Source organism: Mycena indigotica (genome assembly GCF_014461135.1).
Source record: "Mycena indigotica strain 171206Taipei chromosome Unknown Mind.scaff0009, whole genome shotgun sequence".
Lineage (NCBI taxonomy): Eukaryota > Fungi > Basidiomycota > Agaricomycetes > Agaricales > Mycenaceae > Mycena > Mycena indigotica.
The window spans coordinates 4,156,435-4,169,628 of NW_023503008.1; the positions used below are offsets into that span (position 1 = coordinate 4,156,435).

General features: G+C 50.1%; 2 protein-coding genes across 2 annotated transcripts; one reads left to right on the forward strand and one right to left on the reverse strand.

Moving 5' to 3' along the window:
* Nucleotides 1-1,743: 1,743 nt before the first annotated feature.
* Nucleotides 1,744-2,968, forward strand: MIND_01106600 (uncharacterized protein; the record flags this gene model as incomplete). The annotated part of the gene is made up of 4 exons (XM_037367633.1): nt 1,744-1,921; nt 1,979-2,432; nt 2,481-2,721; nt 2,765-2,968. The coding sequence occupies 4 exons, from the start codon at nt 1,744-1,746 to the stop codon at nt 2,966-2,968; spliced, it is 1,077 nt and encodes a 358-aa protein (XP_037217027.1).
* A 7,648-nt stretch (nt 2,969-10,616) lies between these two features.
* Nucleotides 10,617-11,395, reverse strand: MIND_01106800 (Acyl-CoA N-acyltransferase; the record flags this gene model as incomplete). The annotated part of the gene is made up of 4 exons (XM_037367634.1): nt 10,617-10,891; nt 10,939-11,139; nt 11,187-11,274; nt 11,348-11,395. The coding sequence occupies 4 exons, from the start codon at nt 11,393-11,395 to the stop codon at nt 10,617-10,619; spliced, it is 612 nt and encodes a 203-aa protein (XP_037217028.1).
* Between the last annotated feature and the right edge of the window lie 1,799 nt (nt 11,396-13,194).

Sequence of the window (13,194 nt, forward strand, 5' to 3'; positions counted from 1 at the left end):
TAACTGGTTATTCTAAGTAGGCGACGTTTGATGTCATCGAGTGATGGGATTGATGTGATGGCGGTTGATGGCAAGCCTACTTCACTTCGATGGGCACACTTTTGGCAAATGTAAAACCGAGAATCTGAAGGGTTTATAGCTCTCAAGAAACTCTCGGTTGTAATTTTTTTGTATCTGCCCTCAATGTCAACTTATAACTTCCTTTTTTGGAAAGTGTCTGAGATTTTTTTTCTTTTGTAGCTGAGTACATCCTAAAAAAGTCTGGAAAAATTCCGCGCTGCTAAAATGTGTGACATGTCACGGCACGTGATATCCCGGCACGCACACGTGATCATACCTTGCCACATTTTCTACGGTCCCGGCTGACTATTGTGTCCTCGACAGTCCAACCAGACTCTCACAGAAGCATGCCACGCAAAGTTGGGGGTAAAAGAGCATTGAATCTGGGTATTCATGCTCAGAAAAAAGCCAAGGTGTGTTTTTTACGGTCTTCTGCTTAAGCTGACTGGGCCTTATTATGGCGACGCAAGCTGGATAATTGTAGCGATGAAGAAACTGAAGAGAATGCATTTCCTATTCTACACAATCTACCAACTGAGGTGTCCGACTTGGATTCTGATTCAGACAACGACTTGCCACTGGAAATTGAGCAAGAAGATGATGTTCCACACCCCACCAGCTCGGACACCCTCCTTCGTTGGCTTCAGCTCTGTGACAATCAGCTGCCACTCACTGGCTGTTTGCTCCAACCAGGCAGACCAGTTGTTGCCACCAACCTCCCTCGTCCAGCCATCCACATCACAGCAGGTCCCCAGCGACGAGGGCAGTACCACAGTACAAAGATTGGAAAGAAACTATCCAAACGACGTCAGCAAGAACGGAATAAGGCAGAAAAGGAACAAACTGCACGAGAAGCACGTGAGAATACAGCCATGGGCCTACGGAACGGCGACCTGTTTACTGCATTCCAGAAAGCTCAGGCTCATGTTGACGAGCGTGAAATGCAAGAGATCATCGTCATTAGTGACGATTCAGACGTCGAGATGTCCATCGAACGGGAAGATGATGGTCTTGGCATGGGAAGGGAGCTGGAGATGAATGGAGTCGAAGTCGAGGAGGTTGTTGCCCAGGAAGACTCGATACCACCAGTGGTTGAGGTTCCAGTGTCGGAAAGCTTGTCGCAACCAGCGATCCAACAGCAATGTAGAAAGAGAGCTTGGGTCGAAGAGGTCGATGATGATGACGATGATGGTGGAAGCGGGGAAGAAGATGAGCTCGCTGGCAGTGAGATCACGACGGAGCCACTGGAAATGTCAGCTGAAGAGCGTGCGGAGGAAGGACTTGATGAAGACGAGCCTTGGGACCCAGCAGCTCGGACGCTGCCCCATGAACAGCCGCACAGAATGATCCCACCGTTAATCTCCCGATTCTCCCCACCCATCGAATCCTCTGTTCCTGCTGCACACCAAGTTTTGCGATCCACATCTACCAAATGGTTTCACGTTGCCCAATCGAGTCGATGCTCGTCGTATTCCTGCACGCATCCCATCGAATGAATCTGTCGAGGAAGCTATCAAAAACCTCCACGAAAAGCTGCGTCCACATCGCAAAACTGGACATGGTCGTATTCGGGCTAAGCTGGACCTTGTTTTGCAGGCACGTTTGGAGGCAATGGTCCGGTTTTTGCAGCTCTATCGTGGTGTTGGGTTTCAAGGCTAGACAGTCCAGTCTGAGGTTATTGCGATGGCGAGTGGGAAGAAGGGAATGAAGACATGGTTTGCGTGTAAACTGCGAGAGTGGTCAATTGCATTTTGTGAAGACAAGACCAACATACCTCAACACAAATACGGCCGCTTCAGCTCCTCGATGCTTTCTGACGAAGACATTGCTGGCGCAATCCATCTCCATCTGCAAAGTCTGGGTAAATGGGTCTCTGCAAACCAAATTGCACGCTATGTACGCACCCCTGAGTTTTAAGCCCGCCTCCGTGTCAAACGCAACATCTCTGTCTGCACCGCCCAACGATGGATGAAGAAAATGGGGTATCGTTGGAAGAAAGAGCCCAAAGGAATGTACTTGGATGGGCACGAACGAGCAGATGTTGTTGATTATCGCAAGAATGTCTTCCTGCCTCGGTGGATGTTCTATGAGGCCCGTGCGAGACACTGGCAAGCAGATGCGACGTTTGAAGAGGTTGACCACGAGTGTCGACTGCGGCTATTCATGGGCTCTGACAACGATTGTCGACCCTACACAATTTGGCGTCAAGATGAATCAATTTTCTATGCGAACGATCGACGTACGCTGCGCTGGGTTCACGAGTCTGAGACGGCGAAGATCAAAGCAAAAGGAGAGGGAGCGAGCGATATGATTGGTGATTTTGTGTCACCTGAATATGGCTGGTTGCGATCCAAGAAGCCGAATGACCTTGGGTGAGTACACTTCATATGCTCTTGTTCTTATTCTCACTTCCAGCAAAGTGAACATGATGATGCTCGGGTTCTCTTGAAGCCGGGTAAGAAACGCGAGGGATATCAAACCACAGAAACAATTCTGGCCCAAGTCACCCGCGCTATGGACATTCTTGACCATGATTACCCAGAAGACCGCCATGTTTTTGCATACGACAATGCGACTATCCACACGGCTCGATCTCCGGATGCTCTCAGTGCCCTTGGCATGACTCTAGGACCGTCTACTAAGTTCAACAAAACCAATGGGGTTTGTGTCCACATGCGCGATGCCACATTCCGGGACGGCTCAGCCCAGAACCTCTATCAAACCGATGGCACCACATTTAAAGGACTCAAAGTTCTGGTTCAGGAACGACGCGCAAAAGGTCACGATCTGCCAGACCCCGATTCAATCAACCCCGCCACCAAGAAGAAATATTTTGTGCAGTGCGGTGGAAGCGGTGCATTCAAATGCCGCACCACAACCAACACGAAATGCTGTCTACGAAAAATGATGTACTCGGAGCCAGATTTCAAGAATCAGAAATCAATCTTAGAAGAACATTGCGAGAAATGTGGCTATCACGTTCTTTTTTCCCCCAAATTCCATCCAGAGCTGAATTTTATCGAGCAGTGTTGGGGCTACGCCAAGCGGATATACCGGATGTTCCCCGAGTCAACCTCTGAAGACAATCTTCGTGCCAATCTTCTGCAGGCTGTCGCGTCAGTGCCACTTGAATCAATGCGACGGTTTGCAACGCGTTCCTCACGCTTTGGTGATGCTTACTTCCATGGGCTTAATGGAGCGGAGGCTGCGTGGACCAACAAAAAAGTATCGTGGGCATCGAACCTTGCCGCCATCGTATGCAGAAGACTTGCAGGAGGCTAAGATGTCGTGGCCAGCTTGGAAACTGGGTCCAGCACAGGCTTAAGTTATCGAAACTCATACTATCTGTAGCGCAAAAAACATGAAAATGTTTATATAGCCTTCTCTTGCTCAACTACCACTTGGTCAAAAAACGTCTGAAATTTTCGCGTGTGGCTGTGCAGATCAGTCACATCAGTAACGCTCGATGACATCAAACGTCGCCTACCTTACTCTAATAAGATTGTTCTTTTCTAGTTAATTTCCTAAATATGATGATATCATTTTTGGAAAATTGATTGATACTATAGGAAATTGTAAGGGCAACCCCGGAGGCCTGAGATCAAGGTCCTAGCAGGGGAGGATCCAAAGAGTGAATAGAAGTAAGCAAATACAAGTGAGGCTGACCTAGCAGGGGAGGATCCAAAGAGAAGAAACTCTAAGGGTCCGCCTGCTAGGTAGCGGAACTATATACTGCGCTCTTGACGCGCCAAGGTTGATCGTTGCTCCGTGCAGTATGCCTGCGCCATGTCGCAGGCCAGGTCCCAGGGGGATCGCCAGGCGGGGGCGGCGATGCGCCTGACGGAGGCGGTGATGCGATCGCCGGAGTCGGAACCGGAGTCGGACCGGAATCGGAATCGTCTCCGAGGGGCCGAAAGGGAGGTTCCCCTGACAGAAATCAAGAAAAAATTAGGTGGTAGGTGTAATAAACAACAACTTATAACTACTCTATCTGGTATAATTAAAATCTTGCGTAATATCAAGCAGGAGATATAATGGTCAGTCAAGTCTTTCATCAGTAACAATTCATTAATCAGCCAGCACAGCCACCCAGTAGATGTAGTATCTCAACAACATTTTACTCAATTCAAATAGCAATTTTGGCATGAGCTCATATACAAAATTGGAATTTGAACTATTTTTTTATTTGGAAACTATAGGTGCCAGAAGTGTCAGACAAAGTAAAAAAATACCAAAAATATTTATCACATGCCAAAACAGTTTATATCATCATATAGGTGTGACATGTGACACAATATATAATTTTTTTTTTCAGATACCTTATTGTTATTCTTTGAGGGGTTAACTTGACTTAAGATATAGACCACCATTTTTAGTATTTGAAACAAGATCTTATTGCCGAACCTAAGGTTTGGCCTCTATAGAATCATGTTGAAACCAGCCCCCCCCATATCGGGAATGGCTGTGCATTTCTATAACCCTTTTGGGACGAGCCACGTCATATCACGTGGTGCTGGCCACGGTCTTCCTTGGCTTATTCGGCACCTGCCGCTTGCGGCCTTATCCCTCCTCATGATATCTTAAGATATATTATTAAACTAGACATAAACATGAATCTTGTAAGCTGATGCTCAGCTTACTTATGGGGAGCTGGCGGAAATCACTCAGCTTTTGGGTTTTCTCGGCAATGCCTCGAAAATCTCCCACACTTGACGTCGTGTGGGAGATTTTTTTGTTAGCTGCTGAATTGGGGAGCTTGCTCCCCAATAATAGCAGTGAAACTTAGGTCTCTATCTACTTAAGTTGTAAGCTTAAGATAAGTGTTGACCAAGTCAAGGAATACTTAAGATAAGCTAAGCTAGTTCATTCATCATCTGAGGGGCACCAGTTGGATGTGCCTCAGATGCACTCAGACAGTCCAAAGGAGGCCAAAGTGGGGGTTCCCCTGACAGGCACTCTGAAGTTACACTTTTGACTTACAGCTCTTAAGCTAGAGCCTGTGTTTTGAATGAATCATTCGCTCTCCTCAAGGCTGCGATACAAGGGCTTTACAGACAAGTCTGTACAACAACAGGGTGTAATATATACTTTAGAAACTCTAGTGCAGGTGTTTCGAGACTTTTTCTAGGTCCAGCGGCGGGGCAGGACTGGGGCTCGCGCTCCCATCGCTCATCCCGCTGCTGCTCGTAAACGTCCAACTGCCCGCTGTGGGCGTCAACTCGCCGTCGTTCAGCGGACTCGCCCGCCCAAAGTCCGAATCTCCGCTCTGGAAGTCGCCGAAATCGCCGAAGCTGTCGTCGAACGTGGAGTCGTCCATGTCTTCTGAGAAAGCGGAGGAGGGCGACGATGCGAATGTGAATGGATCGGAGCCAGAGGAGGCCGCTGCGTCTGAAAAGGGTCCAAAGCCGTCCTGAAAGGGCGTCAGAAATGACAAAAATTAACCACGGAAAAACATGCCTCATCCGCAAACGGGTCCTCTGAGGAAGAAGAGGAGCCTCCTGGGCTAAATACATCCTAACCAAGATTAAGTACTCTTAGAGGAAAGCGGAACATAGCACTGACATCAAACCCAGAAGCACCTAATGGTCTCCTCTCAGAATTTTGCAAATGGCGACTTGACACAGGCGGATCTCGCAGCGAAAAAGTCGATTGGGCCAGCCACCCGGCGCCATCATCCTCATCGTCAGAATCAAAGTTGTCCGAATTGGCGACATAATCGAAGCGATGGCTGTTGACGGTCCCAGACTCCTCCTCTTGCTCATCAAACATCGGCGCAGGCCCAAAATCAGCGCTGCCTTCTCTCCGTGGCCGCGAAGTCAGAGCACGCTTGAACTCGCCACGCGCACTACCGCTCTCTGGGGCATTTGTCGAAACAGTGACGCCTCCCGAATCCTCCTCATCCACCTTCCACCGCGGACCATTCGTCATTCCAGAGCCCGACATCGTGCTTCTGATCACCGGCTTGCCCCCGCCAAGCAGCTCGGCGTCCCTGCGTTTTGTCTCGTTGTAACGCCCCTGCACATACTCTTCCCAGTCCGGCTGTGGCGCGAAACCGGCAATTTGCTCTCTCAAGTCGGCGGGAAACCGTTCGAGTGCAGTCAATACGTCTTCCGCAATAAGTGTTAAGTGGCCCATGAACCCGAGGCGCACACTTTTCGGCTTTGCGCTGGAGGAGACATGAGCATAATTCAGGGCTGGTGAAAGGGAAAGCATACCACTCGACATCATTCATTTTCTGGCCTTCAACAATGCGGTTCATGAGCTGGGCATCGCGGAAAAGAGAAACAGCCAGCTCTCGCCCAAGGCCACCATCCACGTCCCCGGTCAAAATCTGATGCACCAAGTCATACACCGAGCTGTGCAGGAAATTATTCCAAGGAAACTCGAAGAACAAGTCCTGCAACTTGGTCAATAACCTGATGAGCAAGGAAAAAGAAAGAGCCCACCAATAATGTCGCAGAGATATTTAGATCAATAAAGCGCCGTTTGAACTGGTCTCCAATTGGAGGCGGTATTTCTGGTGGCGGCGCTGCGCTCCGGCGGGACAGACGTTTCGAGCTTTGCGACCGTAAACTGGTTGTCGATGTCGAGGCCGATATACCGGAGTCGGGACTTTTTAGAGAGGAAGTTGGTGATTCGCGGGGAGTGGGGATAGCGACAGGAGAAGATGATGGGATGAGGGGTGGAGATGGGGGTGGTTCTGAGGCGGCCCTAACAGTCGGGTCAGAAATCGGAAACGGCGGGTCGTCCACCATATTGAGCTCCTCCATTGTAACAGAGTCGTCGTCTGAACTCCCAGGTTCCTCATCCATATCCTCGTCTGAATCCATGAACGGTCGGACGATACCAGTTATTGGGAGCTCTCGTGCCGGCTCGATTTCGTCCTGAGAAGTGCCCATAGCGTCTCGATCTCGTTCATCACCGTTGTTGAGCGCAATGACACGAGCTAGATCTTCAAGCGCAGCCAAGCCACCCTGTAACCGTCCTTCAGAGTCATACAATTTGTTCAACTCTGGAGGGCGGTTGACCAAGGCCATATTGGAGCAATGCAATAGCTCCGCAAACAATTCGCAGATTCTATAACGCTCGAAGGTAAGAGGGGTGATGGCCCCAACCGTTGTTTGTATCGGTCCGTCCTGGGCTGAAATAAGCCGAACAGATCAAAGAAGAGTGGAAAGTCTCACAAACGAGCGCGGCGAGCGCAAGAAACGCTGGAGGGAGTCCAGCTTGCCACAAATGATTGTCAACACCGTCCCAAGATGAACAATGCCCATCCGATCCACCATCTCACGAAGGGCCTTTTCAAGGGTCTCTCTTCCGCCATCATCCTCTAACGCAGTCGAGGTCAGTTGCTGCTGGACGGTGATTAGGCGATTCCGAAGGGTGTGGAAGAGGTATGGCTCGAAGTAGTTGGAGTTGTTTTTCCGGATGAGCTCGATAACAATGGCTATTGAATGGACGACCGAAGACGAACAGGAGGCCCGGTTGGGGAGGGTATCTTCGCTGTCGAGATCGTCTGCCGGCTTCGCAGGGAACTCGGTCATCATATACCCGACAAGGGTTTTGACGCTCTCTTCTGAAGCAAGCTGTCTAGCGAACAGATTTGACGCTGGGGCGGCATGCAGTTCCGCGATCCCTGGACCTGGCGCAGGTGTTGCCATTGAGATAATGCCTTTGATCAATTCCGCAACCACGGTATGCATGTCGGGAGTGTGGTTCGGCGCGAGAAGCGCGAGTAAGCGGGGCACGAGCTGTTCTGACGATAACCACTGTTGGTATTGAATCGTAAGACGGCTGTTTGCCGTAAACTGACACCGACCTCGACCACGCCGATGCCGCCTGGTTGCTCGTCGAGTTGTATTATCCTGACAAGGAGGTCCACGAAGGATGATGTTTCAATGTGTTGCAACAAACGCTCTACGATAGAGGGCTGGGCACGAATGAAGGCAAGCATCTACTCTTGCGCTGTCAGAAAGGATTGCCGGCAAAAAAGCATGATAGCGCACCTCTGTCGGCCGTTTGCTCAGAAAGACTGCATTGATTTTCGCGAAATGCGACGCCATGACCATCTGCAGCTTCATGTCCTCTGCAGTCCGGTCCAGCACCGATTCCCAGAAGGGCACGAGCAGCTCAGCTTGAGAGTTGACGCAAGTCTCTACAATCGACCAGATTTCGCTGCAAAGCACCTCTGTCGCAACATACGGGTACCTATTGATGTCGTTGAAAGGTGTTATCGAGGGGGGAAAAGCAGCTCACTTGAACTGGCCTCTGTCTGGCTCGCCCTCAATCTGACCGGTAACATAGCCCAGCAACCGCTGCAAAACATCTACCCGCTGAAAATAATCGATAAGGCGCGTGTTCTGGGCTTTGCATTCTTGAAGCAGGTCGTCTTCGTCGAGGATTGCTTCGACTGATATGTCTTCCTTGTCGAGTAGGCTGTCAATGGCGGACGCATTGTGAAACCCGAATCTGGGAAAGGGATTGAGGTTGGAGGGAGGGAAGAAGACAAGCAGCTTGCCTCCAGAACATTCAAGATGGGTTGGAGAGAGGGTCCAAGCAGGAGGAGGCAAGTAGAGGAAAGGCGGCCTGATTTGATGACGTAACAACGCGCCGTCGGGTAGACGATTAAAATCTAGATTTACTGTATTTTAGAGTAGGTACAATATAATTATCTCCTCCGTGGCCTTATGAGCGAGTCCGCGTGTGTCTCGTCGTGCTAACTAGTAATTTCCACCTGGGCGTTGTCGATTCAGGGAACCACGCAGAGTCGTTGTTGGTTAAATCCGTCTTGTGCTTTCGTTTGAAGGAGAAGTTCAGCAATGATTTGTTTGCCTTATTCTCCTCTGTCGTCCCATCAACAAATCCTGGCACGCGCCGAACTGGGAATAGCATCACCCCAGGCTGGTCCTTGGCAATTGGCGGTGGTGGTCGCATGCTCAAACGGCGTATTACGTCTGCGGGTAGTTCTCCAGCAAGCAGTTTCCGCTCCAAGGTTGCAGCATCGAGAAGAAGAGCTGCGAGATCGGCATTGGCCATAGACGGGGTCATGAGAGGAGGGGTAGGAGGTAGTCGTTTATAGCGATCCATCGATGGAGGCTCTCGGGTTTTGGGATGCACCACAGCAAAGAACGAGGGGGTTTGAGAGTGACTGAGCACTGGTTGCTGCTTTTCTACATCATGATTTAAGGTTTCGCGCGGCTGATTAGTCGATATCAGCGAGTCGGGCGGCGATGGAGGTGGAACGCTTGGTGATGTGGTTGTTGAAATTGGGGTCGGAAGTACCCTTGCTATCTCCAGTTCCGGTATAGAAACCTCTTCGACATCCCGCACCGACCCATCTTCAACTGATGACCCAGCATCAGTCTCAACAAGTTCTGCTATATCTTCCACCACAACTAAGGGCGCCTCGTGTTCTTGATTCAACATATCTTGCGATGACTGCGGTGGCAAAAGCGGGCTAGCGTTCTGAAGTGTTTATCAATCTTCATCTCCACTACCAGCACAGCAAACAAAACACACCGACAAAGCCGGTACGGGTTCCGTCTCCTCCATCTGGTTAACCACTTCGATCCGCTGAGACTTTGAATGGGCCAGTGGCTTCGGTTTCACCGACTCCGGTTTGGAAGGTAGACTAGGCACCCAAACAGGCCTCATCCTATTGCCATATAGCTCTCCTCGTCTCGGTTGTGTAGGGTCCACGGCTGGGACACTAATTCCAAACGATTCTCCCGGCCGTGGTCGAGGTACGCCGCCTTTAGACTCGAACTGTGCGATTTTCGCCCGCAGCGGTGCTGCATGACCAACGACGGACGAAGGCGTAGAACCAAGCACTATCTTCTGCTCTCCGAGAACCCGCTCGAATTGCTGTAAGCTCCTGCAACTATCGTCAGCCACTTTCAGCCAAAACCTGGGGAACTTGCATAGTCGTGTCCAAGATGCAAGGGAACCTCGGGAAGCTTCTCGAGCATGTTGTTGTCGCGATGACGGAGAGAAGTCTATACGATGCCTGGTAACGACAACAGATTGTAATTGGCGGCAACGGAATAAGCGTTGCCTAGCGCTATTTGTAAGCGTGCATCTCTCCAAATTGACCTAGCCTTTGAGAAGCCGCTGGAAACCTCCGAGACCCAACATCACTGACTTTTGCTCCGTTGAGAATTCGCGTTCGCAGCGCTGGCCGCAGCGAGAGGAAGTGTTATATGACCACATTGACGAGAGCATAGGGCAACGCAGAGTTAGCAGCCATAGTCGACTTGAAAACAAATGAGATGAACGCGAAAGGGAGGTTCTGAATCAAAATCAGATGAGTTTGATCTACTTAGAAAAATCCTACGTAGTTATCGTCGGAGCGAAGCCGACATTAACCGCTGTAGGAAGTAGGTTACGGGCTTTCTGAGTAAAGTAATGTGCTACAGGATCTAACACGATGTTTAGCTGCTATCCAGGTCCGCTTGTCTTATTCAAATTCTTGGCGTAAAATCGCGACATCCAAAGTTCTTTGTTGACCGGCCTCTAACGTTACGTTGGGACGCTAGCAACCGGGGTACTTATAGATTTCAGGTCGTCGCCTTCCACCGCATCTCGACCTCCGCAAAAACCTCGACCCGTTTCGTCACTTGAAAACCCAGACCTTCAAACAGCTTGATGCTCGGAACGTTTGATTCAGATATGCGAACGAGAAGAGCAGTCGGGGGAAGTGGGAGTGGGCTAGATTGATCTGGCTGTGGTGGTGGTTTGTGGCAGATGAAGTGCCCAACAGAGGAGGCAGTCGTGTAGCCAAGCAGTAGCTGCAACGCCTCTCGTGCACATCCACGACGGCGGTATTCCTTTTCTGTGTTTATTCAGACTAAAGTCAATGGGAGGAACGCACTGACGAACCAGCGATCATAACTTCCGCTTCAGCATAGAACTCCTCGTCCGTTTCCTTCCCGTGCAAGAAAATATTGACATCCCCAATCATAGGCAGCGCTTTCACGCTGGCCTCGTGCGGACTGGGCACTTGTGAGGAATCAAGTCCATCGCCAGTTTGTCGCGCCAGAACGATGAACGTCAGTTTGTCCGGGTCTTCGCGCCATTTGCCTATCCTTTGCTGAGAATTCGGAATAGAGAAAGGCTCATCATCCTACGCTGCATATCGTATTCCTCTTCAAGCGTCAAAGGCTCGCTTGCAGTAAGAGCTTGCAGCTCTTCATCTTGCATCCATTCGTGGTAGGCCTACTTTGTGGAGTCAAGACCGCGTTGCAGGAGAGAACCAAGTGGACGAACGGGGACATGCTCCGGAAGATACGAGAACGACTTTGTCGCCGACAATGACTGTGGTCGCGTTGATGTGCATCGAGGTCGAGAGTAAGCGATCACACCTAAAAACTAGCAACAACATTTCGATTCAACTACAGTACAGCAAGCTAAAAGCCCGCAACGCTACGACTTTATCACTACCCGCCTTTCAATACGATTTTCTTCTTTTGTTACTCCGGCACCGATCTCGCCTGTTTGGGGTTTTTTTTTTCGAAATCTCTGCCCGCCTTTGAATCTGTTTTCCTGCTTTTCCATCCTATCCCGCCTGTTTTTGTGTTTTCGCTATGGAAAGCGACCGGTGTGAAAACCGCAAAAAGGGCCATCTCCGCCCGCCTTTGAAAGTGCTTTTCTGATTCCTAATCCTATCCCGCCTGTTTTTGTGCTGTTAAAGAGCGCGAAAGAGACAGGCGTAAAGCCACGTTTCTCTTCGCCCGCCTTTAAAACAGGTTTTCCGCTTTTCATTCGACCACCGCCGTTTTTGCATTTTCGAAACGGCCTGAAAGCAACGCGATTGACCCAAAAGACCTTAGACAATGGAATGATCGTCCGATAGGTCGGTCATGAAAATGATGGTAGAGCCGATTCGTCTCGCTGCCGATGGGTATTGGGGGCTTTGGTATATGGTTGTATGCCCAGAGTATTGTCGGCAAGCAGACTATCGAGTCGGGTCGTGGCCAACCATGAAGGTGGTTGAAGACGATACTATTGACGGCGACGTTGCGTTCGCCAACAACGACAATGATATGGCCGTCGTTTTGGGGTATTCCAGGCCTTGGTATAGAGCAGTGGAGGCCAAAAGGTAACTGCAGCAGTGCAGCAATATGCTGAAGTGAGTTTCAGCGTGCCCGGCGACAAAAAAGCGGCCGCGGGCAAAAGGTGGTAATTCGTCGATTGGTTCGTCGGATTGCGCTGACTGTGGAGTGACTGAATCACAAGAAATGATGGTCGCGAACAGCGCGTGACGATTCAAGATTGCGCAAAATATGGCTCCAGATCGCGCCCTGGATCATATTGGTGGCGCATAGAACAGGACCGTTGGCGATAATTTAGTGCCAGGGAAGACTGTTGGCAGAAACAGCCTCGAAACAACTGTCGCATGTAAAGCCCTCGATAGAGGCAGTTGCACTCGTGGAGAACGATGAGGTGGTGCTTGCTGCAGGCTTGAAATCGTCGATGGTGGGGAAGCGGACCATCGAGGGAATTGGGTGTTCGGAAAGAAGAGAGCACATGTCTAAGCCTGATGAGTTTGGATATCGAAAAATTCATGGAGAAGGACTTACAATCAATCCCAAGCAAAATAGTCTACGCGGAAGGGTCAGAAGACGCTACTAGAAGGATTGTTACTCACCCTTTGAGCGCAGCGAGTTCCAGGGGTATCGGCTGACGCTCTTCGCGATATAGGGTATCACCAGTCCAAGCAAATGATGTCATAAGACGATTATCTAGGGCAGAGATTCAGAAAGGAAACACCGAGTAGCAAAGACCGACTGACCTCATGGGCGCTAGTAGCGGTCCGTTCAAGCAAAGGGCATCAACTAGCAGACACATTAGCCCATCAATGAGTACTCAAACATGAGACCTACTTCTGGCACAGCGGATCCGTGGCTGGCTCGATCGGGGAGTAGTTTGCATGTGGAGCCTTCAAATAAATCCAAGCAAAGCAGCTGGCTCGAGGGTATAAGCTGCGCGTATGGGATAGTAGAGGGTATCGTGTTTCCTGCAACCTATCAGCAAATAATCTTGTCACCAGGAGATAACGCACCAAGAAGCAAGCAAACTATCTCTGAAGTCCGATGCGAGTGATCCGTTGCCGATATCTTCCAATGAACAGATTGA